Genomic DNA, 27,414 nt, shown 5'->3' with positions numbered 1-27,414 from the left:
AACAAAGTCATTAATGCGTTCTAACATGGTCTTTTACGAACATAAGGATACAATCGATATCTCCACTCCCTTTCCTCCACTCCCTTTCCTCCACGCCCGTTGTAACGCTGGAATCGCAAGCGTATCGCGAATATTACCATCGTACCCACGGTTAATGTTCTACTCGTCTAGCTTATCTAATTGTGTCTGGCCTCCCCTTAATTATCCAGCCCATGATCGGAATTAAACGCAGTTAACCCGAACGAAATCCGATTAAATATACAACGATCGAATCGAAAATCAGACTTCTGCGTATACATTTCGTCTGGAAACGATCGCTGACTAATGCTCGTTACGACGAGAGAAATCACTCTTATCTCCTCATAAATTGTGTCTTCGCGATAGTAATCGGTCGTTAATTTAACCGATACGAAATCTTGACCAACAGCGAAACAATCGTTTCTCTTTTTAAATCGGGGACTCCTGAAACGGGATTTCCATCTGGAACCACGTTTTTCCAACATTCGAGTATATTATACATTGTTACACGTTCAAGACGCGCAATTTTCTGCCGTGTCAACATACTTTCCTTGTTCTTGGCCGAGCGCGTAATAACAGGTTGCACGTAGAAAAACATCGGACGTGGATTGTTCCCAGGCTTGCAATTATAAATTACTCGTAATACAGGGACAATTTGTAGCTCCCTCGTTCGCGGCGCGCCGCGCAATTATTCGGTGGGATACATCTGGAATATGATTCACGGCAGGATCAGAAATGAGGGATAAAAGAGTCGGAGTCGGTCGACCAGGAATTATTCCGAGGTATCTGTTCCGAGCCTCAGCGGCGCTCACTTTTATCCTTGGATTGCTCGATGTAATTGGAAAATTCGTTCACCTCTGGCCGTATTCTTCTTCGCATTTATCAAGCCCGCGCATAAATAACGCCGTTTCTTGCACCGCGTTCCACGAACGCGGATATTTCGTTTATACGTTGTCGATGTACTCTCTGGCCTCCCCCAATTGTATTCTATTATTTTCTCACCTCCCTAACCGTTCCGTCCGACTACGCGATCAGAATTTTACGACTGCACGAGTCGAGTGTTCGAGTCGATTACGTACCGAACGTATAGAACTCGTATTTTCAACATTATAACACAACGAGAAGGCTAATGAAACATAGGAGCATCTAGTTACATCTATCATAACGACTTTAAATACAGGAATACGATATACTACGAGGACGCGATGCGTCGTAAAAGACCCAGGTACCGCACTAGTGTTATTAGAGAATAAGTGTCGTACAGAACTTTTTATAAAATGTACAAACAAAAATGAACGAGGGAAAAAACTGGTATGTTAAACACGCGTTGTGACGCGTATAATATAAAATAAAAAAGTTTTTCTTTGAACAGTTTTCACATGTCCCGAATAAAGAAAATTCAAAGTAAATACGAGAAAATAATCTTTGTCATACCATGGAAATAATCTGCTCTTTTAATTCCTTTCCATAAATATAATTTAATCGCGGAGTTAAATATTTGTTTCTATTGTAGATCATTGTTCACCGAATGGTACTAAAATTCTAATCAAAAGCGTAACGAATAGAACAAATTAATATTTTCGTGATATTAGTTATAATTTTTAGGTCGAACGAACACAGCTACGGTTGTTATTCTCCAAATATGGTATTATGTTAATACAAATTAGATTATCCGCATGTGCCCGGATTAAGCATTTTCCTTGCTACTTCTGAAAACACCGGTATAAAATCTTGCAGCATCGCGCGTGTTTATTTTCGTGAAAATATTTGCTCCTCTTGGCGCAAAATTTTCCACACTTTCCCCGGCAGTTCCCAGCGAAAGCTGCCTCGGGGTAATTAGCAATTTATCGTTGTCCAGAGTCTGGCTTCTTCGGAGCATCGCTGACCCGAGAGGGTAATGGTGATGTAAGTCGCGACGCTCGTACCGACGGAGGAGCAATAATTGGAAAGTTATGTTTACTCGGGCCTGTCGCCGGTTTTACGGTTTTAATTGCAATTAACGCCGCGCAAATATCGCGCTCATTTAATTCCCCTCGTCGCCGGTAATTTTAAGTAGCACTAATTGCACGCGACTTCGATTTCACGGACGAACGCGACAGCCACGGTTCGAAGCTAATTTCGTACGACCGGAAGCGGGTCTTCGCTGTCTTCGCGCCATATTTGCCAACAAATCGAATAAATTGAATTTACAATTTTTTCTAACTTTCCAGCAACGATAATTTCAGTATTTTCATAGACTTTGCTCACTCGTTTCCAGTTCACAAAATTTGACACTGTTTAAAATATTGTTCAATGTATCGTGTGCTTTCATAGCAATCGACCAGGTGAATTTCTTTTCTATTCGGTAAAAGAGTGTACTCGAGTTGTCGAATTTCCTCGAGTATCGAAAGGAACTGAACGAAACTTTTACTTGAAATATTAAAATTTAAATTATGCTACTCAACGATGTTCAAATCACGACGTCCAACTTGAAACGTTTAATTGTCTGATATTATCCTCCGTGCAGTATTTTTCGAGCGATCCTCGCGATAAGGAACTAGAAACGACAAATAACAATTCCAGAAAACGTAACGTAAGAATTTTACTCCGGGAGAAATAATAAACTTTGCGCAGGGCTCATTGTCGAGAAATTCGTATTGTTGCGATCTTCTTAAATTAATATTAAATTCTATTCCCCTAGAATGTACTCGAAGAATAATTACAAACCGCGAAAGGATCGGGGTAGATTCCCGCGTTGTGTGCTCGTTCGTGGAATGTAAATAGAGTATAATTTCCCAAAACGTTTGAATCGTGGTGTAGGTGCGGTGTAGACGCGTGGTCTGTACGTTTCTAAAGATTTTCAAAGCCATTTTCAGCAGCGCGAACGGTAACACCTAGGCTCACGGTGCTCCGTGCACAAAGGGACCCCGAGATAATTAGGAATTTACAGTTGGCTCAACTATGACTGCCACTGCATATCGAATGTAGCCTCTCTAGCCTCGCCCGGAGGACGGTAAATGATAAAAAGTAAATAGCCTGTGTAACCTAGGGTCGCCGGCACAATTTATCTCGGCCGTGTCTACCAGATTTCAATTTAGATCCATTAAAATGTAAATTGGAGACGGTATTTGTTCAGAAGCGAGGTCCGAGGGTGTGTGCATTCTACGAGGCCGTATCTGGCGACTGTACCCCGGGGTCTAATTTGCTTCTGAACAGGGATGAAGATTCGCCGTGTCGACGAACCGTTCAGCAACAACCCCTCCAGGCCATTGGTGGTTTTTAATGGTCGTGGTTTGGCTCGTTAGTCGGCCACGACGTGATCGCGATGTTTATCACGATCGGAGCGAGTCGATCCTTGCCTGCTGATAGGACATCTCGCGCGACGCGCTGGCAACACGTTGACGCGAGTAATGGAGATTTGTTCGTACTGATTAGAAATACATTTGAGTAATTTTTTCTGGATCTTCGTTTTATACACGGCGATACTCCAAGTGTGCGGTCCCTTTTGGAAGAAAATGTAGAAATTAAATTCAATGGAATGCAACGCGCTGGTGTAACTTTGGAACCAGTTATGAAGATTTGAACGTTTGCATTAGTTAAAAGCGCATCTGCATACTGCTTGGGAATCTTCGGTTCGTATGTTGCAAAGTCCAAAGTGTGCTAGGTCCAGTTTTGTGTAGGATAGAAAAATTATAAAAATTATCTAGTTTAAAAGTGATCGATTCGTTGAAAGAAATCGATATTAGAAGTAGGTGCAAATATTCGAAAGAAAGAAAGTAATCTCATCTATTTGAATATACTCTGTGTGTTGAGCAATAAGCGTGGCTCTAAATTGAACAAGAAACAAAGAACAAAAGCAGACAATGAACGGGAAGTACGAATAGAAAAAGTAGTGTTGCGCGTAATTAAATCTTCATCGTCGGTAAACAAACACTTTCAGCGATTTACTCGCCCGGCTGTTCTTTCCGCGCGAGCACGGACACTTCGTTAAAAGTTGTCGCCTTGATAAACAACGAAATTGTCAAACATTTGTTCGCGAATAATGATTTCCCGTGCGAACATTCGCTGTTGATGTAACGCCGGGAATAGAATTGGCGCACTGTTTACATTGTTTATAGCATTGCGCAGCGTTGCGTTCGAACATTCGCGAGTAGATTCGCACGAGTGCGGTGCACGATTTCAAACGCACGAGAGTACTACTAGTATGCAGAGATGGTAAGTTGTCAAGTCCCTAGAAACTGAACGACAGAGCGGTAAGGTAACTAGATATTTGCTCCGCCCAATCCCCACCAAGAATACCCCCACTTAGATCACATTACATAGGAGTAGAATCTCCGTATTTGAACTGTACAAATTCACGAATATGGAGATTTTATAGCACGACAAAGTGTCCCTAGTATATTTATAAAATGGAGGATACCTATAGTACGGATCTAAACAAAAAAATAGCACACTCTAAAGAATGATATTAAAAAGTACCGGTACCTAAAATATTAATAAGACATCGTTCGATTTTAAAGAAATATAAATGATTATTTATCGCAATAATTATTAGTGCGTAAAATTTATTGGAATTATATCAGTTATGAAAATTTTATTGTTCCGTTGGTGCTCAATATTCTGGATTTGTGTCTACGACGATGCATTTCAGTCGTCGCTCGTTATCGCTTCGACTCACTCTGTCGCGATGCATCTTCTTTATGATATTCGTGACACGACACGTAATCGCCTTAGCGAATAACGAAAATGTGTAGTGTTGGAGGTGGGACGTAATCTGATTTATTGACAACTTACGATCTTGACGTAGTATATTACGCGGATAGTCTAACCGGGGAGTGGAAACGATAGTCAACGAACAGGGATGAGTAATTCGAGATTAATGAAAAATTCTGCGACATGAAACGAGGAATGTTCCCTTGGACAACAAAAAGAAATTAATTACGACGAATATTACGTAACTTGTCTGCCTTTGACGAAATCCGAATGGAGTATTGTCTGCACGAGAACAACTACGTGTCTGAGAGCTACTTATTTTCATTTATGTCTTTTAACCGACCCTTCCGCGGGGCGAAGCCCGTGTCATCCATTAAGCTCGTTGCTTTAAGAGGGTCACGGTACTATGCAGATCAAAAGAGAACACAGAGTTTGCGACTTTTTTCTAACAAGGGTGCACAGTTTCGAAACATATCTCGATACCTTCGTCCCCAATGGTAAATTATTCTTCGTTATTGACACGCTCAGATTTACATCCCTCGGTAGATAATATTACGTCCCTCTCTCGAAAAGAAATCGACGTACAATTAGGATAATAATTTTTATAATTAAAAATCTCCGAGCTACCTCCGTCTTAATTTCACCGTTGTGAAAAAATTCATAGTTTCTACAATTATCCGAAGCAAGTTCGCGGAGAATCCGATAACAACGTCCGCCAAAAATTTCTCAAAGCTATCAATCTCGATTTCGGCCATAACGGAAATTTAACGGACAAAGCCGAACGAGAAAATTGACAAACCTGTGTACAGTGCTCGTTCAACCGTTTCGATTCAAACGTCTTTTAATCCCTTCCGTTTAAATGCACCATCGGTGCAACGCCGTTTGCCGCGAGAACACTTCTGCCACGGTCTCTGAACCAGAAGTTTTCGCAAGCGTTACGCAAGCACCCGCGATTCGCATTCAAAGCGCGTACGCGGCATTTTTCTCCGACTCGCGAGGAGAATGTCCTCCACGGTGAGACAAGTGGAGGTTACGTATGTGGAGCGCGTCGAGGAACGTAAATCACGGAGAATGATAGCTATCGATCGACGGTTGAGTCGACAGTCACATCCCGCCAGGTACTTTTCATACGCGAGGCGCGCGTGAATTCTCCCGAAGGGATTCCCCTTTCTGAACGTTTTGTTCGCGATACGTGTCTGCTCGCGAGACGATTAAAGCTTCCGAGTTTGTTCCACGGCAATCTGACCTCGAGAATATAGCTTACAGCGTACAGACGGCGCTTGAAATTAATTCTGATATTCGTTCGCGAGATCGTTTTTACCAATTTTCCACTTTGCTCCCCGAAACGGAGCGTTCCGAATACTTCGAGAAAGAATTTCTCGAGGGATCGAATCAAATTCGGAAATTTTCATTCGCACACCTCGTTAAGCGATCGAAGTTTTCCCTCGATAAGCGAACCGAAATCATTTCCAGCACTGTTGCTCAATTTTCCTCGCTTTTGGTGTATTCACTCTTCTAATTGGATACTTCGTGCGTAACAATTATTTGTATTTCAAATATTCACCTAAAAATGATCGCAACTCGACGATTAATACCATTCGTTACTCTTTGTTCCGTATCTCGAATTCCTCGTATCTCGGTATTCGTGCAGAACCAAATCTACCGCTTCAGAATTTTTTTCTCTCTCGAAATTGGCCATAGAATGTGTTAGAAAAGTACTTGCAATTCCTGTCTGAATCCCCGGATGAAAGTATAATACCACTCCTCTCTCACAATGGACACGTTGGTTTGTTATTGAATATTGGTCGAACTAGAATTTTGTTTCGCGCGCAAAAAATACACGTAAATCCGCAAGAGAATTTTGCGCGCGATGGGTAACGTACCGAACCTCACTCTTTTGTATCTCTCTTTGTATCAGATATGTTAGTTGAGCGTTCAAAACGTCGTTGAAAACCATAGGAAATACACGGCTCCGCTGGTCGAGGCAGGCGGTAATACCGTGGAACGGTGAAACTTTGCGATAAAAAGTGTAATGGATTAATAATCGAAACCTCCCGCGTCGAGGTAAATAATTTTCGTGTAACGAGCTGTAATCACGCTTTGATGTCCTGGCCATTAAACGCGCATGTGTTATTACCGACAAAATCGTCCCGAATCAATCGCGTGGATGAAACCACTCGCTGAAACAACGTTTTTGGAGAGGAGAGGCGGGAACTTGAAAGGAAAATATTGAAATATTTTTCCGTACGATTCTTTATTAAATATCCATCGGAATCTCGATTATTGCAAAGGTACCTCGTTGGTTGCACCGCGTTTCCATGTGGTAGGGATGGTCACTTAGCAACGAGTGCACTTGGAGGGGAAAGTGACCAATAGTAGCGACCATGGTGGGGGAGTTTAAGTGAAAAGTGCTTTTCATTGGACCGGTTACCTCGTTTATTGCAAAAAATGTCAGCCCCGTTTTCTCTCAACAATTCAAGTTCTGCACATTTTTCAAACGTTATTTTTCATATGAATATTTAAACTAAAAACATTTCACCGCGAGTGTCCAACGAATACTACAATATTCCCGTCAGAACGTTCCGCGTGAACACTGTGAAATATTCAAAGAACGAAATAATTCGTCCAATTTTAACAAATATTGAAATTGATACTTACACAAATATAACGTTCACCGATATCGCGACAATGTTACCGTATTATATCCCTTCGAAATTCGTTCATAAATATTTATTCGCGGTTCGTAGAAATTGTAAAATCAAAATCGTTTCGGTGGACAAATTTCATTAATCGACTGCTATCGCGCGCGATCTCTTCGTCTCGTGGAAATTTCCATACATTCGTTATATTTAAATTCAACACATTTCGCACACTTAAATAAATACGTCGTCCACCGTTTACCGAAAACTTTGGTGTTTACGAGATCAAAACTCTTTCCTCGATCGAATTTCAACGATCGACACTCACGTACCGTTCCTTCCCTTTTAAAAATTACAAATCTTTAAATATTGTTCCCTAACCGGTGTATATACACTACTCGTCGGCAAAGTTTCATTAAAATCGATTCCCGACACTTCCGTCGCGTGGAATTGACCAAACACGGATAATCGAGTAAACCTGGCGATCGCGTTCGTTAAACGCGGTCCGTCCGAAAAGAGCGATCTTATTATCGATAACGACGATCGAATCGGTCCTGGAGATAATTAAACAGCCGTCTGTTCGCGAAAAAGACGGAACGGAAGGAAACGCCTGAGTGTGCACGAGCGCGCAACGGTGAACGGGGGCGGTTAAATAACTCGAGCGTAATAAGGAGCCAGCCGCGCTCGTAGCACGACGTTACGCCTACTAAACGCTCGTAATAAGAAGCTTAATGGCAACGGCGGCTATAACGACGATAACAATCATCATAACCGTAACGGGGGCATAATAACCGTAATGACCAGCGGGACGCGATAATACGTCGGCGTTGCTGAATTCGGGTGAGACACGTCGAAATTTGTGGCCCCGAAATGCGAGGGTGTCCGCGACCGGCCATAATTCCGTGTCCCCGAATCAGTGTTTCATGGAGCGAGGTTAATACGATAAAAGCTAATTCGTCGATGCGTCGACCCGGTCCTCCACCACCCTGGACACTTCGAAAGGTGTTCCTCGAGAGCTGGCCGCGATAATGTTGTAATCTTCATCGACGATTTAACGAGCAACGGAGGTAGAGTGTTTGTAACTGAAAAATTTAAGAAGGGTTCAGCGAAATGATAACGATAAAATTAATCGAGCACGACGTTCGAATTATTCCGTCTTTAAACGTTGCTTCGACTTGTTTCAGTCCTTGGAACTTAGAATTTAGGATTTAGCGTTAGATTGTAAGAAGAAGATAAGTTATAACGCGTAGATGATTTCTGAAAAAAATGAAGTTCGGTTGGATAAAATTTTATTTATACATTTTTGTATTATTCGGAGCTTTCGTACGTCTTTCTATCGGTTCGTATACGGGAGGCTCGCGTATGAAAATGGCGTTAACTTGGCGAAACCTCGAGGCTGAACGGAGTACACTTTGAGAAACACTGGCTTAGCACCAACATACCTGACACATCGTTGAGCCGGTTGGAAAGGTATTACGAGTAAATTGAACAGTAAAGCTTTACCACTCAGAATGTTGCAGTCTGCTGACAGAGCCGTCGTGTTTATTGCGGTTTTGTCGGTGGCAAAATGAAGAGAAAAATTCCCCGCACTTACAACACGGAATGCTGCAACTTCAACAGCCGTTTTTATCCCGTATCCCGATAATATTGACATCCAGGCCACAATCGGAGCCCGAGATGGTAGAAAACCGATCGCGGTGTATTAAATCGAAATATTACTTGTCCGCGCCACTGTGTCGAGGGTTACAATAACCCGCGTGTTGTTTGTTAACGTGCTCTGGCGGCGATAATTTCTTCGTAACTGTTCGCGAACGATTCAACGAGTCTATTAAACAAACGATGCCTGAGGTTACATTCCGGAGTCTCGTTCAATTTAGAAATTAACATTTGCTCGCGACCAGTGTCGTACGTTTCCTCGTCGTTCTTTGTTCGTCCGCCAACGAACAGAAGAAATGTTGATCGTCGAAGCAACGTGAAAATATTCTACATTTTCTTCTCTTCAAAATACCCAGACCCCAGGTGTATTAGTCCGTGTGCAATAACAGTCCTGAGTAATACTTTGTTCTTCGTTCTCCATATTTCGATTCCTCGTACGTCCTTCCAAAGGAACTCTTCCACAAAAATAGCAAATAGATAAAAATACGGAAATACTTGGTAAAATGCTCGCTCAAGAATACGTACCCTCGTCGTCCAATTTCTCCAATTGGCGAGATTTCGAGCCGTCGAGTTTACAGCGTTATCGAAACCATTCTCTGGACGAGCATACACGTGCCACAGATACCTCCAAGTCCTCGCGACAGTGTCAATCGTCATAGTTCCGAGGAAACGTACACGCGTCACGTTTAGAGATCTTCTCGCCGGTTCGGTGTTCACGAGAGAACTACGTAGCCCTCGTCTTTCGATGTTCCCCGGTACGCGAGATTTCTAACCGATCGATTGTTCGAATTCCCGGCGTTCGATCGATTCTCGAGGCGGGAAAGGCGCGCGGTTCGTTGAAAGCGATATCTCGGCGTTGTCGTTCGCGTAAAGAACGAAGCGACGTCCCGAGGCGAGGCGATGATCGATCACCGGGAATCGATCGGGTACCGTGTGTCGGTGTATCGTCTTGTTCGTCGATCGGACAACTTAGGGATGGAGAAAAAGGACGGGGGACAGCGGATCGAGAGTAGCGAACTTATCTATCGTGGCCTGGTCGCGGGACAAAGGATAATAAATGGCCGTGTTCGGGCTGCTTGAGCATTCGAAAAGGTGGACGCGAGTCGCGCTTTGAGGCCGGGCAACTTTAAATCACGCCGCTTGCCACCACGATGTAGATAGCCGGGGCACCGAGAGAGGCTGCTCCATTCTATTCCCGAGATATCTCTATTTCTGCCGATAGCCGCCGCGTGTCCGGCCAAGTAATATCTGTCCTCGAATCGCGAGGGGAGACGCGATCGACTTTCACGGATTAAACCCGCGCGTCCGGCCGTATTAAACACGTTGCCTGTAAACGGTGATCATACTTCGTCGAATGCTAACGACGACACGTTCGTTGGATCTTCCTCCTCGAGGTATACCTCTCGTCTGGATCGATTGTTGCTTTCGATTTGGAGCTTCGAGCATAAATTATCGACGGAAACATTTTTCGAAGACGAACAACGTTTGGTAATATAAGAAGGATGAGCAATAAAGCGGTGAATAAACGTAAGAATCGTGGAACGAAGTATTTCACAACGATGGAGAAATTTTATTTTTGTTACGATATTGTATAATGTACGAATCTCTCGGAAACCAAAGTGACTAATGTCATGTTTAGTAAATTTCTCAATTTTTTAGCCAAGTTGATTTGAGAATGATGGACAGAGTGTATAATTCTAAAGATTAGTAAAAATTACATCTATCTTTTAATTTTTATTGTCGGGGAAATTTGTAACGACATCGAAAAGATTTTCAGTCGTAAAGGTGTTTCTGTATCGAACACGTGGAACGACGTTTTTAAAAACGATGGCAATCGCGCGAGAAATCGTCCGTGTAATTGAAGATCCTGAAGCGCGCGTTCAAAAAATGGGATATCGTCGGTAACACAAAACAACCGTATCGAGCCTTCGTTTATCATTTTTATCGGCGCTTTTGTTTTAATTCCGGTAGGTAGAACGCGCGTGTAAGTTATACAGCCCTGTTCTTGAATCGTAGAATCGCTCGATAGCCGGTTCACGAATATTGCTGCCTTCCATTCTACGTGGCAATAATTCGGGATATTGGCGGCGCGAAATTTTTTTCTACCCGTGTTGTGGAACGTTTCGCGAACGTCACGATCCACGGGGAACTGCCGATATTAAACGTTTATAGTACAGAGGCAATAAAATTTTCAACAGAACAGAATGCAAAAAGGCCAGCTATCCATTCGACGGGTTCATAAAACGATTCGAATTCCTTGCAGGACCTGCACAGCGTCGATCTCGAGGAATTTAAGCACGGCGGGACCAATATCACTGCCTTTCAATTAGTGGACCCGGAGAAGCCAGAAATTCAGAAGGTCGTCCAAGATTGGATCTACGGCGAGAAGCGTTATAATCGGGAGCTCGATATGGGACAAAACACCAACAAGGTAAACACAGAATCCACTCCTTTAATATTTCGTTCTACTAACGTCGAAACAACATTCAACAAATCTAATATCACGCAATAGCGAAATCGGATACTCTGTATTCTCGAATCGTAGAAAAATTATTCCTTGGTATTTCTATCGTACGCGATGTAGTAAATTCGCTTTCGAAATTCTAAAGGGTATTAATTTTATACAAAGTACATCGAATTCGATGAGGCTCATTGAAGCCTTTCCAGATTTCTAATCTCTAAAGAAATTGCATCAAGATTTAAATCGATGAATCGGTTCCACGTTAAAAGTACACGCATCGATCGATTAGGTATCGGTAAAAAGGCGGTAAAAACTGGAAATCTTTAAATCAAGATTCGATTGAAAGTTTTCGATTTTAAATCTTGATCGAAAAACTTTAAATCGTGATTTAAATCGATCGATCGGTTCCACGTTAAACGTACACGCGTGGTGGGATCGGGTATCGGTAAAATGGCGCGAAAATCGCGACGGTATTTTCAGTGTGGTGCTCGAACAGCCAATCGAGACGCCTCGATTGCAACCCTCGACAACCCCCGTGTGCCCGATTGTTTTCGCAACGGCGCGCCACGGCGAAGGAGAGCATTACGGGCTGCAACGAGCGAATTTCACTATGCACGCGTGCGAACTTAATTAGCGGCTGAGTGCGGGACGCGACGAGGGATTTTAACAGTTACAAGCTTGCGGTGTCGATGTAATTTTCTCGCCGAACGAGCGTACGAACTCATCGGGACCGGTCCCCGCGCGCATGCAAATGCGAAGATTGTCCCGCGCGACGTGCAACGAAACACTCGCCGCTTAAAGGTAGAGCGGCGCCACGCTCTTAACTACATTCTAATTTTACATTCTTCGCGGGTGGTCCGTCTCGAGCCGGCTGCGTCGATCACCCACCTTGTCTCGAAACACGAAACCGGAAGGCTACCGATACCTTCCCCTTCGTCACGAACGTAATAATTGGGTATTATCTATTCAAAAGTGGAATAGCGCCGCGGGAAATTCAATTTCCCTTAGCACGTGCCGAATCTTATAAGTATGCAAATACCGCGAAGGTCGAAACGCCTCGGTGAGTCCCCGGGACTGAATATTATCGGCTCGGGGAAACTTTTCTTTTCGCTAGGGACCGTGAACGGATGATCGGCTTGTTCGCGGGGAACTTAACGCGTCGGTAGTGAAGAGGATCGATTTGTTCGCGGGGAACTTATCGCGTTAGTTGCGCGTCGATGATCTTCGTTCGTGGAGAACTTGACGCGTTGCTAGTGCACGGAAGATCTTCGTTTGTGGAGAACTCAACGCGTCGATAGTACGCGCCAAGTATAGTTATTCGCGATGAAGAATATTTTCGATAGAAGTAACATTTTTCGATAGATCGTGTTACAAAGAAAGCTACATCGTCGTATACCGTATCGTTAATTACACCCCGAGCATCGTAATTGTACCAAATCTCAATTATCGCCGAAAGAAGCGAGATTGAATGTATTTGATCTCATTGGTCGGCGAACACGGCCACGGAAAACTTTAAGTTCTTCGTGCTCTCCTTTATTTTGACTTTTGTTTCACTTCCTGCGCTACTACCGTCCCGGTGCTCCGAAACAAAGTCTCTTTCAACATTCTGCTTTGTGGAACCTATATAAATAAGTCGACCCTCTTTTACCGACCTAATGGATCCAGAGAAACTCACCGTCCAAAGGATACCGCTCGGTATGTGACAAAGCTTTGAACCTCCTCGCTATTGACCGCATCTCCTGAGCGACGTAGACTCTCGATCTATCACCATTAGATCGAATGACACCAGAAATCATTGTTACGCGTCATCCCTCTGGGGTCGTTTGTACACCAAGTCACGCCAGTCATCGCATTAGGGGTCTCGTGATAGCGGAGACGCAGCTATCGAGTCGCATAACTCCCATAAGTGATCGTGTGACATGCCGTGTCTCCGAGAACGTTGTTACTAACTGACGCGATCTCGAGTCTCCTGTAGAGGGTTCCACGGGTCTCGTGATTGATGCTGTCGTGTCGCGAAACACCTGAAAGCAATGTAATATTGTCGCGATCGACGTTCGGAGTCTATATACCCCCACGAGATGTTGGCTACGAGCCTTATTGCATCGTTGTTTCGGAGACGCAACGCTATCCCGAGTCATCGTTTCTTTCTCTTATGATTGGAGTCGTAGACGGTAATTCTCTTTTTCCAGAGGACACTACGGTTGTTACGAACACCCCGGAGAGCTATCGAGTCGCGAGACTCGTCGAGTCACTCATTTAAATTTTTGGATCCGATAATAGCAGAGAGTGGTCGAGGCACAAGACTCTCAAGACGATTATTCTTTGGTTCCGCGAGTCTAGAATTGTTCGTATCGTCTCTTGGAACTCTCGCATCAGAACGATTAGATTTCATAATCGTCGAGGTGGTCGTTGTAGTTGAATCTAAATTAACTGGCCGTTCAAGGCCACCGATGCGCCATCCCCACCACACCGTTTGTCCATTTCACCGCTGTACATCTCGTCCCCTCCATCGCGTGTTCCACATTCCCTTGCATTGTAACCGCTAACGAAACGACATCGCATCGCACGATACGCGACTGTACACATACTAGTGTACACATACTCTTCCCGTGTGCCTTGTACCGAACGTAGACGCACACGTATCCTCTATTCCCATTAGACATACGTATTTTACCTGCCTGCTTCGGATTCCGAGACAGGATAATGAAAATTACCAGAGCGGTCGATGATGCGATTGTCGTGAAACCGTGACGAGGTTTCCTACTTCAGCGGAATAGATGGTTTGTTTAACATTTTCTGGAGAGAATTGCCCTTCTCAGCGTTTCGTCGATCCAATCTACGTTGCCAACGATTCGTGTACGTGACGGAGATATTTCTCGAAACTCGTAGAAATCGCAAAGTGACGAGACGGAGGGTTCAAAATCCATCGGGTACGCCTCCGTTAAAAGCAACGAGGAAAGTAATTTATCTGCTCTAAAAATTATTTTTATTAGATTCGTACACGCCCGGGGAAGAAGCAGATATTAAATTACACCGAGAGAGAAACTCTGCCGTCTTAATTCCCGCTCGTGGTAACAGGAGAGACCAAATTAGATCGAAGAACAAAGTTCTATCGGATCACTTTTGATCCATGTTAAAGGTTGAGAGTTAAATGTAATTTTTGGAACACTCGAACGGTGGACGTGTCGAGTAGCAATCGAGTTTACCTGATCTACGGTAGAGAGTCGAAGAGAATGCCTTTGGATGGAATTCAATTTTAACCGTGAAAACGATTCTTGCACCTTTGGTACGGTAATTACAATCTAAAACTGCATAATAAATTTCTCAACCGTTCCGAAACCAATCCTGTACCGATTCAAAGAATTCGTTGAATAACATCTGTGCCGGGTAAACATCGCTCAGATGTATTCTTTAGATCTACGTATAGTAGTTGGGCTATCAAATTGAATAATAAATTTCTAAACGTTTCTCAAACTATTTCCACACTCGATGGAGAGCCGAGGAATTCCTTTAATATCCTCCAGCCACTCGCTTGTATTTCAGAGTTTTCTCGAATTACGTCACGTGCCTGGCGTTCCCAATTTTTCCTCGCTTGTCCGTCTCCGTCGATCAAATTTTCCTTCCGCCAAGTTCCTCCTTGACTACAGTCGACGTTTCACCGCAACCCGGGCAACTTTCTAGGTGAAGTTACGCCCGTGGAAAACGGGCCGTCTAATTGGTAGTTCTCGAACGCTCCGTACCGCTCCGCGGGCCCGGATCATCGCGAAAGCAGATTATATCATTGCGCGCATCTGGCACGGCATTAACCGCGAAAAAGTTGAGCAGCGAATTTGGACGTTCGGCCATCTCGTGGGAAGCAACATCTGCCGCGCTCCGACTCCGGCTCTCCGCTGGCTACCTTAAAAAGGTTAAATTGCATCGGCTAGCTCGCACGTTCGCGCGAACTTCCTGGAGAACTTTTTGCAGGAACGCTACGTGATGCGTTACAGCATCGGCGAATTTGACGAATCCCTCGCAATATTCGTTTACTGAGCTTTCTTCGTCAATTTTCACCGACCGAGAAATATTAAATTAATTCTAATAAGTCGAAGCTTCATGGTCGTCTATTGAACGTATTTATCGAACGTCTACGACCAATTGTATCGTATTTGGATCCCTTTCGACTTGTAAATTTCCCTATACCTAAAAAGTATACAAATTTCCATTTGGTTGATATTCGTACGATAAAAAGAAACGAAAATAAAATGTTGCGTAAACTCCATCGTTCAAATTGTCCGTAGGCCGATGAAAATTATAACGGAGACAATTGTTCTCCGAAAAGTACGTATTTAAACGATCTCCGTCCAGGGAGGTTACGGTTGATAGACGATGCGCGCTATAGCACGGTGCAAACGATCGCAAGACTCGAGTCGCGAGCTTTTCTCCGAGTATCTCGGGTCGCGGAGCTGCCGTTGGATAACTCTTGGCCTCGCGAGGGGCCGATAGAAACGCGGTAAATAAGATCAGGTTCATCTGTGAAAACGCAAACAATTGAACGGGATCAGCAGCGAGGGGTTAAATAATGGATGCTCGAGCTGCTGGAAGGCACCCCGGGGCGTCCTAAGGTTCCCGAGCTTTATATCTTTTTACCTTCGGCCTTTTTAGCTTTTCCTATACCCTCCATTCATTTCTTTCCCCGGGGAGGCACGCTTGTTTGATCCATGACCCGTTCATAACGCGGAGGAAACGACTCCGCGAAACCCACCCTGACCGGGATGGATGCACTTTTCGCCCGAGACTTCGTCCGATTCGATTTTTCTTGGTCGTTTAACGGGGGACCAGAATTTTCAGCAAATCGTCGACTCCCCCTTTGTCGTTGCAACGCAATCGGGAATCAATCCGAGATTAACTTTTCAGCATTGTGACCGCTATTCCCTCGATGAGGCTCGTTGCGGGAGTTTGCGATAGTCGAATCGCTCCGAGACGATCAACGAAAGGTATAATTTCGTTTGGAATTCAACTTCGCGAATCGCGGTGCGGTATACATTTTGTAGAAATTTTTAATCTCTCCCGGGGATCGAATTATTTATCTATAGAATGCTTCCGTATCAATTCTGTATCACCGAGGAATTTTCGTGGCTGTGAAAATTAATTATTATAATACGTATACCTCAATTATAAATTAATATTTCTAATATCAGTGGACGATTAACTTTGCAATGTAACGGTACAAAGATTACGTTACATTCAAATCTTTTCTGACTCGAAACGCTAAAAAATTATCTCCTTGTGCCATTAGGCGTTACAATCTTTTGTAACACACCCCGGAGAAAAGTTGAGAAACACTCTTCTCGGACACAAGAGTCAATGGAAATCTTAATTTTCCATCGATCCCCGTTGGTTGGTTGGTCGTGTCGCGCGGAGGTTATTAACCCCTCGTCGGAGATTAATTTTGCGATATTCGAGCTGGTAAAAAGTCCGCCGGCGCAGCGAGGTTGGCCGTTTTCTTCTCGCGCGTCGCGTCGCGCGCGAAAGACGCCCATTTTCGCTCCGACACGACGCCAGCATCGAGCACAATCGATTCCTGGCACGCACAGGAAGCCGCGATAAAAAGTTCCTCGTCGCGGTGACTGGGAAAGCCGACGCTTTTCAATGAGCATTCGGTGCCGCTGGCACGAATAGAAAAGGGGGTTAGAGGCACGATGGGACGGGGAAGGCAACGAAGAGCGAATTCGTCGCCTCCTTGTTCGAGAGAATTTCCACGATGCCCGTGTTCGAAAACTGAGGCGAACAAGAAGCGCGTTCGAGTCGGACGGAAGCGGGAAACAATGAAAGTTAATTGGTGCATTAAAAGTTACATAAAAGATACTATATACGGTGAAGGCGAAGAAGCAATTTGTCCGCGCCCAGCAGTTCGTACACTATTGCAATTAAGGAATTAGCATCGCGTTCTGGGAAGCGGTAGACGAACACGCTCCACGCTCTCTGATAACCGATTCATGCGGGAAATTTCGGCCGGGGAGCAACGACGGGGTGCTTTTTGTTTGGCATCCCCATTGGGCGACTGGGATTGTAAACATTCAAGAATAATGGCATTTGGAGAATCGGGTTTATTAAAACAATCCAGACTGATAATTGCCGCGGTACGAACAGTTTTGCATTCATTCGTTTAAGTGCGAACAGAACTATTAACATTATTATTTGTTATTCTGTGAGAGTATCACTAGTGAGAGACAGGGAAGGGCAGGGAGAGACAGGGAGAGACAGGGAGAGACAGGGAGAGACAGGGAGAGACAGGGAGAGACAGGGAGAGACAGGGAGAGACAGGGAGAGACAAGGAGAGACAGGGAGAGACAGGAAGAGACAGGGAGAGACAGGGAGAGACAGGGAGAGACAGGGAGAGACAGGAAGAGACAGGGAGAGACAGGGAGAGACAGGGAGAGACAGGGAGAGACAGGGAAAGACAGGGAGAGACAGGGAGAGACAGGGAGGGACAGGGAGAGACAAGAAGAGACAGGAAGGAGTAGGATGGGACAGGAGGTTAACGAGTAGGTGTAGCAGGATATGTAGGAGATGGGATGGTGGAGAGTTGGTGAGTTGGAAGCCGCGAAATACACATCGGTGAGAGGAATTCGACGACTACGAAATCGCATTTATTGTCTCAGTGTTATTCTGGAGAGTTACGCGTGACAGAAAGTCGTTAGCCAACGTGGAGGAGATCTCGCCTAGACGACGAGCGTGGAAGCATGCGTTCGAGCTCGCGCGGCAGCTACTGTGCACGCGCATTAACGATTCCGCGCGAGTCCACGGCTAGGCGAGCGCCGACGAGTATGTAAATACGTGTACACGTGGCTAAGGGAAAATTGAGCGGATGTGAGTAAACGATGGTACGTGACCGATCTCGTAAAACGTCGAAAGACGAGAAAGATCCGACGATACGACTCGCGGATGCCTGGACTCGCAGCAACGACCGACCGACCGCGCGCCAATCGAAGTCGGGTCCTTTTTCTGCTCGCGGAATCGAGCGCTTTTCATCAAGAGGAACTCTCTCGTAGAGAGGACACCGTTTAGGTCCGAAAATGTTTCCTTCCCGGCGAGCATCGAGAACGACCGCCCGCAAACCTTTTGCTCCGTTGGACACGGACTCCGTGTAAGAAGTTTCACACCGATAAGATCCGAAACGAAAGTCGAGCTTTTCGTACGTGGCGCGGTTAAGCACGGCCGAATATTCCCTCGATAGAATTCGCTAATAACTGCGCGGAGAGAGTTTATCGTTGTTTTCGCCGCTGGTTCGCAAAGTCGGACAAAACTTGGACAAGTTAATTTCGTCGTCCCTTTCACGAGGCGATTCGGTGAAGTTTCGTTGGATACTCGAGGGGGTCTGCGTCGATATCGAGCACTTTGTATTTCGTAAAATTGAATTTGCTCGAGAGTGGGTGGAAAAGGGAAGTCCTGCAAATTTCTCTCGCCAAGAAGGATGTATCTTTTTGCGTCGTATCGTCGCAGCTGTTGCAAAGGATTCGAGCGCGGTGCTCGATATTTGAATCGAATCGTCGGTGCGTAAAGACAGAGTAGCATTTTTTAAAAATTACACATTTACGCGCTCGTGTTTGCTCGTTCGGCCATTCGAAGATTTTTTCTCTCCTCGAAAGCGTCGGAAATCTTGATCCAGCAGGTATTTCGAACTATATCGCCTCTCTCTCTCACTCTGGATTCCCCAGATATTAAACGGGCTCGACAGACACCGGGTCCTGATACAGACAATTTTCGTGTTCATCGACCTGTCAGCCGCATTACAACGAACACGACAAAATCGCGATAATTAACTTGATCGCGTGCACGTGACGAACTGGTGCTCGTTGTGTCCAATCGAATCGCGGACAAATGCACCCTGTTATTGACAAGACTAAGTATAGACGTCGGTTGCCGGGCATTAAGCAGATTCGAGCGCCCAAATGATAGTCATTTCGCGGTGTCGAGAATGTTTTCGAATTTTCCCGGTCGGTGTGCGGTACACGTGGACAGAGAAACGAACCGTTGCAGGAACAATCGCTTTCCGGTATTTATTCGCGATTATTTCGCTACAGAATCCCCGGTGGCTTGTGTTCCTTGAAATCGACACCCGAGCGAAATGTAGCAGAAACTTGGGCGTTAAACATTTGTATTCCAATTGAACGTAATTGCAACGATACGATTATCAACGGTTCCTCGCTCCGTTATATTTAAATAAAGCAAGAACAGTCGGACGATTCCTTTTCAACGGGCCGAAGCATCGTTTACGAGATAGAAACGATCGAGGTTTTTTTAAATATCGAATAACGCGAATAAAAATCATTCGGTGGATAATTCGTACGCTATGTTCACCCTCGAGCTTTCGGTATTTTAATTTCGTTACAAACGATCGGACACGCTCTTTAAATATTAAAAATTCGAGGGTAAATTATTCGGTGAATAATTCGTGGGATAATATTTACGCTTTCTCTGCTTCAATTCTATTGCCGGGTAAATAGTAAACATGGTTACTTATTTATCCCGGATATTCTAAACGTTCGATGTATTATATATCGTAATCATAATTAGAACGATATGTAATTACGCGTAACCGTTCATGTAAATTTTCTCCGGTTCTGTGTGACGGGAATACCAGGGAATAATTTATAATATATTACCTATGATTTCGTATTGCTATGAATATGTCATTATGCGTTTTGCACGAACGCGGCCGCCAGCTATAACGATCATCGGCTTCTTCGAGTAATCGATAATGTTTTGTTTCATGCACACGCGGAGCAGAACAATCTCACCTGCATAAAGGTAAGATTTCGTGAATTCCTATTGAAAGAGAACTTGCGCGCCTGCGGACACAAGCATGCAGACTGCGCGTTCCAGGGAGCACGGAAATATTAAAATCGCGCCGCTTTCACGGACGGCGATCAATTATTTATTCATTCGTCGGACCGTGGGATCAGCGCGTTCACAATGCATTGAAAAAACCTCTCGGTGGTTCGTGCCGCGACGAGTTAAATGAAACGAAACTTCCGTCGGCTTGCAACGAGCGAAACATCGACGAACTTGAATCGAAATCGAGGAAAAAATATCGTACGCGGAAATAACATCAGCTGAAAAGACGTTGCACTCGCGAAACCCCCGAAACAATCATCCTCGATCCGGGTACGACTCATTCGCAACCGCCATTGTTCCACTTTCGATATTTAGACCACGCGAAATAAAAAGAAAACCTGTTTTATTTTGCATTTTAGCGTACTGTAAAAACACGATCAAAGTGGCCCGATATTTAACATTTTTTACCGAGTATAGTCATTATTACGAAAAGCTCGCGAAAAACTAGACCCTCTCGTTACGACACAATGGGTGGAAACCACTTTTGCATCTCTTTGTGACTTTTTTCGGGGGGAGGGTGCAACTTTCGTTGAAAGCAATTTACCTCCGTGGCGAAGTTTCGTACACGAGTAATTAAATAAAACGTACCGTACATTGCCTGATACGGTGCACGGAAAGTATTTTAATTGTTTTGCACCGGTGGTTAGTATTATCTATCGTCGTACCTATCGTATTTAGATCGCGTGTTAAAGAGCCGCGACTATACGCGTACGATGAATTAATAGACAAACGCAACGTGGAGTGTACTTCTCGAATGTTGCGTGTCACGGGCGAATTATTATTACTACGGTTTTGATCGCAGATGTCAAGCAGCTCAGCCGTGAAAACCACGCTCGTGTACGCTTGCTCGCGAACGTGAAAAGTTACGCTTCCGCGAAATCGCACAATGCAGGTACCACGTCGTGTTTCCGAGTCGTGTTCACCGCCGATTCGGTTGAAAGGACGATTGGTAGAAAATCATTGGTATGAACGTTTTAACGCGGTTAAAAGTCCGTAGAAGTGACATTTTCCCACGAATAGAACTCGCCTCGATCTCCAAACCGAAAATTTCAATATTTGAACAAGCAAATGTCCCGAGAGTAATTCGAACGAATCTTTTTTCCACGGAGTTAATCTGCGATCGATCCAGCTCTCGCTAGTGTTCGATTCGCGAAGTACCAGAGTTCGATGTTGCACGATGATACTAATTCCCGAATCTGTATATACGAAACGATCGACGACTTCTTTGTTACTAGAACGAAGATGATGTATCGTAGAGAGAAAGAAAGATCGGTCTCGTGGGGAATCGTGGCACCATGAGTGCACTTCCAACACGTATTTTTCTTCCTCCTTACAATACGAGCAATTTGCGAACCTAACCTCGAAGGTATTGCGCAAAAACTTGAACGTGAAAGAAAATGAAGAGTTCGAAAGGATTTTCAGTGTACAGTTTCTTTGTTGATTTGCCAATTCAGTTTTCTGAAGATTAATCGTTTCAAATTTCAAATTCTTTAACGTAGGTATTTATATTTCAAATCATCGTGCAACTGCGATATTCCGGCTCGAAAGATTAGAATTTTCATCGATAAATTCTATATCGAACGAATGCTGTTGAAGTTGTTTCCATTGCTCGCGATATGCTCATTCCCATCGCTAGTTATCGACCAACGGAGCAAAGTCTCGAGACGGACCATTCTTAAGCTCGACTATGGATCCTTTATAGTTTCTCATAAAGATAAGTAATCTCGTCGTGTTGGAGATAAGCTACGCAATTACTCCGGATCCCCAAAGTTCTTCTACTTCAAAGCACAAAGAAAAGGGAATCGTTCGAATTCGTGTAACGCAAATAAATTCGGGGTTGAAACTCCAGACGTGTCTGCGTTACTTTTTTTTTATCAATTCTCCAATTCGAAGAGCAATATCGATTCGTTCGTGATAATGGTTTACACTCGAGAATTTAATTTCTCTTAATCCACGACACTAGAGTAGCTAAACATAAATTTCTCCGAAACAAGTACCAATCATCATCCACCCTGAACCAAATTTTCAAAACACTCGTAAAATACCCTCCACTCGTTTATCACCCAACTGGTGTCATTCTCAAGACGAAAGTTGAACCTATCGTAAAATTCATAAATTACTCCTGCACTTGAAGACCGAAAAATTTACATACAACCCCTTTTCCCGACTCCGAACTTTATCAACCCAGTTCCACGCGTTGACACACTCTTCCAACATCACGGCGCGAAAAAATTAGACGACCTTCGCGCTGTAGACGCGAATCGGAAACACGGTACAGCTTTCCTCGGTAAATAGGTCCTCGAAGATGCCTCGTAAAATCCTATAAGGATATTGGTTGTCCCGAATGGAGGATTCGAAACAACCTCGCTGATACGAGACGACAACAGGGTGGTTTAGACTCGCGAAATATAAATTGCACCGGGAACAGGGGGCGTCAATTTGCCATGAAACCGTGAAAGCGGGGAACGGAGCTTTCGGTGCTTTCGACGGTCGAAGTTCGTTCGTCTCGAGCGGAGAGGGGGGTCGTTCGATCGAACGATACGATACCCTTTTATAAGGGGGCATTCCGCTCGGTTCGACCCCCTCATAAGCAGTAATTCCGCGCGCAGTAAGAGAGCGAATTCCGTCGCGATCGATTCATCGGAAACCCGTGATCTGATTTACATCGCTCGCGGCTCGTTGCGCGAATTTCTAGCCGCTCTGGTAATTCCTCGTACCGTTTTGCACCTTTCGAACACGTTGCAGACTGAAACATCGCTGATGTACGACGCCGTGCACCTGTTCGCGAAGGCTCTGCACGACCTGGACACATCGCAGCAGATCGACATCAAACCCTTATCTTGCGAATCCACCGACACATGGCCGCACGGATACTCGCTCATAAATTACATGAAGATCGTGAGTATTCAAATTTCGTAAATTGTGGTACGGAAGGTTTCGGGAAGAGGGGTATTTTTAGAGAAAGATTGACATCTAACCGATAAAGAACGTTGAGTGAATAATAAGTCCCCGAAGGACTTACGAGCGATATTTACATGTATTTTCGTAAAATACGACAGAACCTGAGAGTATTTTTTGTACATGTCGGACGTTGCGTTTGTTTGCGAGAAATCTGTAATATCGATGGTCTCGATAAAATATTTTTCATGATGGTATATCAACAATGCAGCATCCGAAGTGGAAATTCCGGAAATTTTAACGTTCGTAGATTCGAGTACGAGAGCTTTCCAACTGCACAAGTAGCGATGTGAAACACACAATGTCGCGTTGTACCGTTGCTTCTATATCGGAGAAGTCTGGGTTACCGATTGTTTCGATAAAATATTTTTCGCGAGGGTATTAACAATGGAGCACTCGAAATGAAAGCTCTGAAAATGTTAATATTTAAGGGATCGCGTGTAGGGGCTTTCGGACCGTACTTCGATCAAAAATTTCATTATTTAACAACATGTTTTAGAAACATTGAAATATTATCACCGTATATTCTTTTAATTGATTAAAAGTCAATTAATACCGATTGGATTTGTTTAAATAGCTTGCCTGCGCCGGAATAAATATCGGAGTGAAATTGGAAAACATTTCCTCGTTATCTCCATAAATGTTCGTTATTAAATATTTAAAAATCGTGGATTCGCGCGACCTGAAAATTGTGAACAGCGTACGAGAAATTTCACCCGTAAACCGAAAATCGAAGATGTAACACCGAACGATACGAAATTAAAAATTCCAAACATTTTCTTTAAATTCGGAGCGAACAAATGGCGGCCGTATCATCGACGGGGGTACGCGTCGCTTTTTCTTGACGCGTTGAAAATTGTTTTTCGAGGGAAATATCGAAAGAACGACGAAGCTGCGTTGTCACGACAAAAGAGGATAATTCCATTGGAACCTTAATCCTATCGCGATGTCGTTGGAAACCCTCCAATTGAAAGCGACGCGAACGATCAGGAAACGATGTTTGCGTCACGATGACATCGCAGTTTCGTCGTTCCGATGGGAAAATGGCCTATAACATAATTGGCAAAGGGGAAGAAAGAAACGTTGAAATTGGAAGTGGAAATTAATTTATCGTGTTAACTCGGTGCTTTCGAGGCTGCAGTCATTTCGCAGCACGGCCTTCGGGACATTGTAAAAGTTTGAACCGCGTATCGTCTCGCGGCATCGAAAACCATTTAAACCTTCGAAGCCAGGAACATTCGGTGTAGTTCCATCGTGCGCGAAATTAACATAGTTCCCTATAATCGAACACCGAGCGAGATGGGACAATTTGATGAAACGCAGATGAAACGCGAATGCAATTTGCAAGCGCACCGTCGCACTTGGGGAGAAGAGAGATAATACAACGAAAAGTTAGATATCGCCGAGTAATTTGACATCTGTGGAAGAAAATCTTTAAAAATTTCATGTGTCTTCGAACGAAAAATCGATATACCTTCTGTCTATAATTATAAATGTTATTGTACCATTTGTCTAGAAAGAAGTAACTTGCACGGTCGCGGAGAGATTCTGTAACTTATCCATCGAGATCTCGCGGTGCTCTATATTACGCGTTGCTCCATATTACGTGCGTTCACCCTAAGTAGAATATGGATCGCGTCTGACTAAAATGTCTGACCCGATACGAGTCGCGATTCCTCCGAGGAGTTACCTTCGGCTCGCGATACATTGTGCTCTTCGTTCCGTGTCCATGAATAGCTCATTAGTCTCAACGAGTATATATTTCAAGGCACGGGGAACCTTTGAGCCCGAGCGTAGTCGATTCCGCGTCTTTCGGCTCGATTTGTCGCGGGAGAGAAATCCCGAGATTTCGGTACGCGCGAAGTCACGAACCTCGAGTCTTTTATTCGGTTAAAAATTGCGCCACCTGGGCGAACCGAATCACCCGTCCCACGTTACGTTCTCCGTTTTCGGTAGGAGATTTTGTAACGGTGCTGGTTCGAGCCGTTGCAGGATTCAATATTTACACGGCGATGGCAATTCGAAGCGTCGAAGCGAACGCGTTGCTGATCCTGTCCGAAACAACGCCACGGACGCAATATGAACTGCGTGTTTGCGGACTGGTGCAACGTGCTCGACGTAATTACACTGGATATTCTCGGTGACTAGTTCTAATCAATGAGTCACGAGCACCGAACGATTAAACGCCGGGGCTGGTTCACCGGGGTGAAACCGATCGACGCGTTACCTATTTTTTTTTTTTGCCCTCCGTCTCTTACCCTCTCTCGCTCCCGGTCTGCGTCACACCCTCTCCCTGTGTGTCACATTCCTTTTCCGTGTTTCTCTGTCTTTCGTTTGCGTTCCTATCTCTCCCTTTTTCTTTCTCTCTCGTTCTTCCTCTCTCTCTCTCTGCGATTTTCTCTCGCGTTACCGTTACTCGACATTGGTAGTAATTCGCGAGTGAAAAATACTTCGACCCCGTTCTCGTCGTCGAGCCGGGTGCAAATTGTCGTGTAACCGGACAGCGATCGCACCGTGACCCGAGACCGCGATAAATTCGGGCCGCGCGCGGGTTCGAGCAGCCGTAGGAAAATTGGCGCGCGGAACCATTACCGGCATAATTACTGGGTCAGCTTTGATGCGTCGACCGAATTTTCGGGGGACAAATCACGCAGGGGACGTGTCCCAACCGCTCAGAAACGTTCCTGTTCTCGGTTACGCGAACGTAATTAGCGAAATTGAAGGCAATATCGGTCGCGAACGTGACTCGTGGCCCCGCGCGATTCGGTCGACCGGAAGCTGTTTTTACGCGGCCGCGAACATTATTACAACGTTACGCGCATCTTCCCTCCCCCTTTTCACGCGAAATCGCCAGTGCGTCACGTTGTTCTCCGCTTGCTCGATGGTAACGTTCGAGACATCGTTGACGCGTGGAAATGTTTACGAAAGAAGTATCGAAGGAAAGGTGAACTAGGGGGGAAAAAAATTCCTAAAAAAAAATGGAAACAAGGAACAAACGAACCGGGAGAAAAAATATAGTTATGGTATCTCGTTAACGGTGTGACTGATTTCTGACGTAACCGGATTTCTATCGCTCGCCGCGCGTGTTTGCGTCGTTATTTGTCGCGATATCGTGCACGCACGGTTTATTTGTACATTGTCGTTCGGTGCATCCGGCCCCTTTTTTTAAGGGAGAGCGAAAACGAGCGAAGCGATCGATGGTCGGGCAATGTTATCGTTACTTTGTTGTTTCTTTGTTTTTAATTATCGGCGACGACGATACGCGTTCGACTGTTAATGCAGGGGGTGATAGGTTACTGTAAAAGATGGACAGTTTCACTCTTCGCACAAGTACGTTGCGTACGAAAAAGAACTATAGTTGGAAATCAAAGGCGAAACAGATCTAATAGACTCGAAACCGTCTTCTCGACCATCTTCTTCGCTCTCGAACAGTCTACGATCCCCCATGAAAATTTCCCAACCGATCGAAGCGTTTCCTTCCTTCGACTTCCCTCTAGCCCCGTTCTGATGTTCGAGAATCAACGCGAACGGCGTTAACCGTGGTAAACCCTCGAATTTCACTCTCCTCGAGCGTAATCCCGCAGTCGTTCCGCAGGTTGGGCGAGTCGTGGGCTCGATTTCGGTCCCATCCGGCCGCGACACGAGGGGGTCGTCATCGAGGATTCACGGTCGCAAAACCGCGAGCCATAATTTGTCAACGGGACCGACGGCTTCGTTTAACCCGGGAGTAACTTTCCATTGTTTGGCGGAACAATCGGTGGAACGGTAGGTAGATAGGTAGGTAGGGAACCGCCTTCTGTGCAAACGCGGGGGCACACAGAGAGAGTTTACCCCGTCGTTCGTCTCCGCTTCTGGGATGCACGGCGGCGTCGTCGTCGTCGTTGCACATGGCAGCGCTCGTGGCGCTCGTTAATAAGCGCCGTGCGATCCTGCTGGAGGGGAAGAGGGGGAACGGGATGGCCGATGGTGGTAGCGGGACAGTCGGATTAAGCATATCGTTATAATGGCTTATTACGTTGCCCCGGACGCTCGATCGATGCCCATAATTCCGCGAAATTAATTTCACTGCCCCCTCTCCTCGATCTTCCGAGCGCGGATACTTCTCCCACC

At 44.9% G+C, this 27,414-nt stretch overlaps 1 protein-coding gene across 3 annotated transcripts in view; it reads left to right on the top strand.

The window, feature by feature from the left end:
* Kair1d (Kainate-type ionotropic glutamate receptor subunit 1D) overlaps positions 1-27,414 on the top strand; it is a 218,437-nt gene that overhangs the window by 163,935 nt on the left and 27,088 nt on the right. For all 3 annotated transcript variants that reach the window (XM_076322320.1, XM_076322319.1, XM_076322317.1), the window contains exons 6-8: positions 11,269-11,436; positions 20,239-20,259; positions 23,092-23,244. In XM_076322320.1, the coding sequence (XP_076178435.1) occupies positions 11,269-11,436; positions 20,239-20,259; positions 23,092-23,244 (342 nt within the window). The remainder of the gene's footprint in view (positions 1-11,268; positions 11,437-20,238; positions 20,260-23,091; positions 23,245-27,414) is intronic.

This window comes from Ptiloglossa arizonensis, chromosome 10 (genome assembly GCF_051014685.1).
Source record: "Ptiloglossa arizonensis isolate GNS036 chromosome 10, iyPtiAriz1_principal, whole genome shotgun sequence".
Lineage (NCBI taxonomy): Eukaryota > Metazoa > Arthropoda > Insecta > Hymenoptera > Colletidae > Ptiloglossa > Ptiloglossa arizonensis.
The sequence above is the reverse complement of the archived record's forward strand: the minus strand, read 5'-3'. Positions and strand labels throughout refer to the sequence as shown.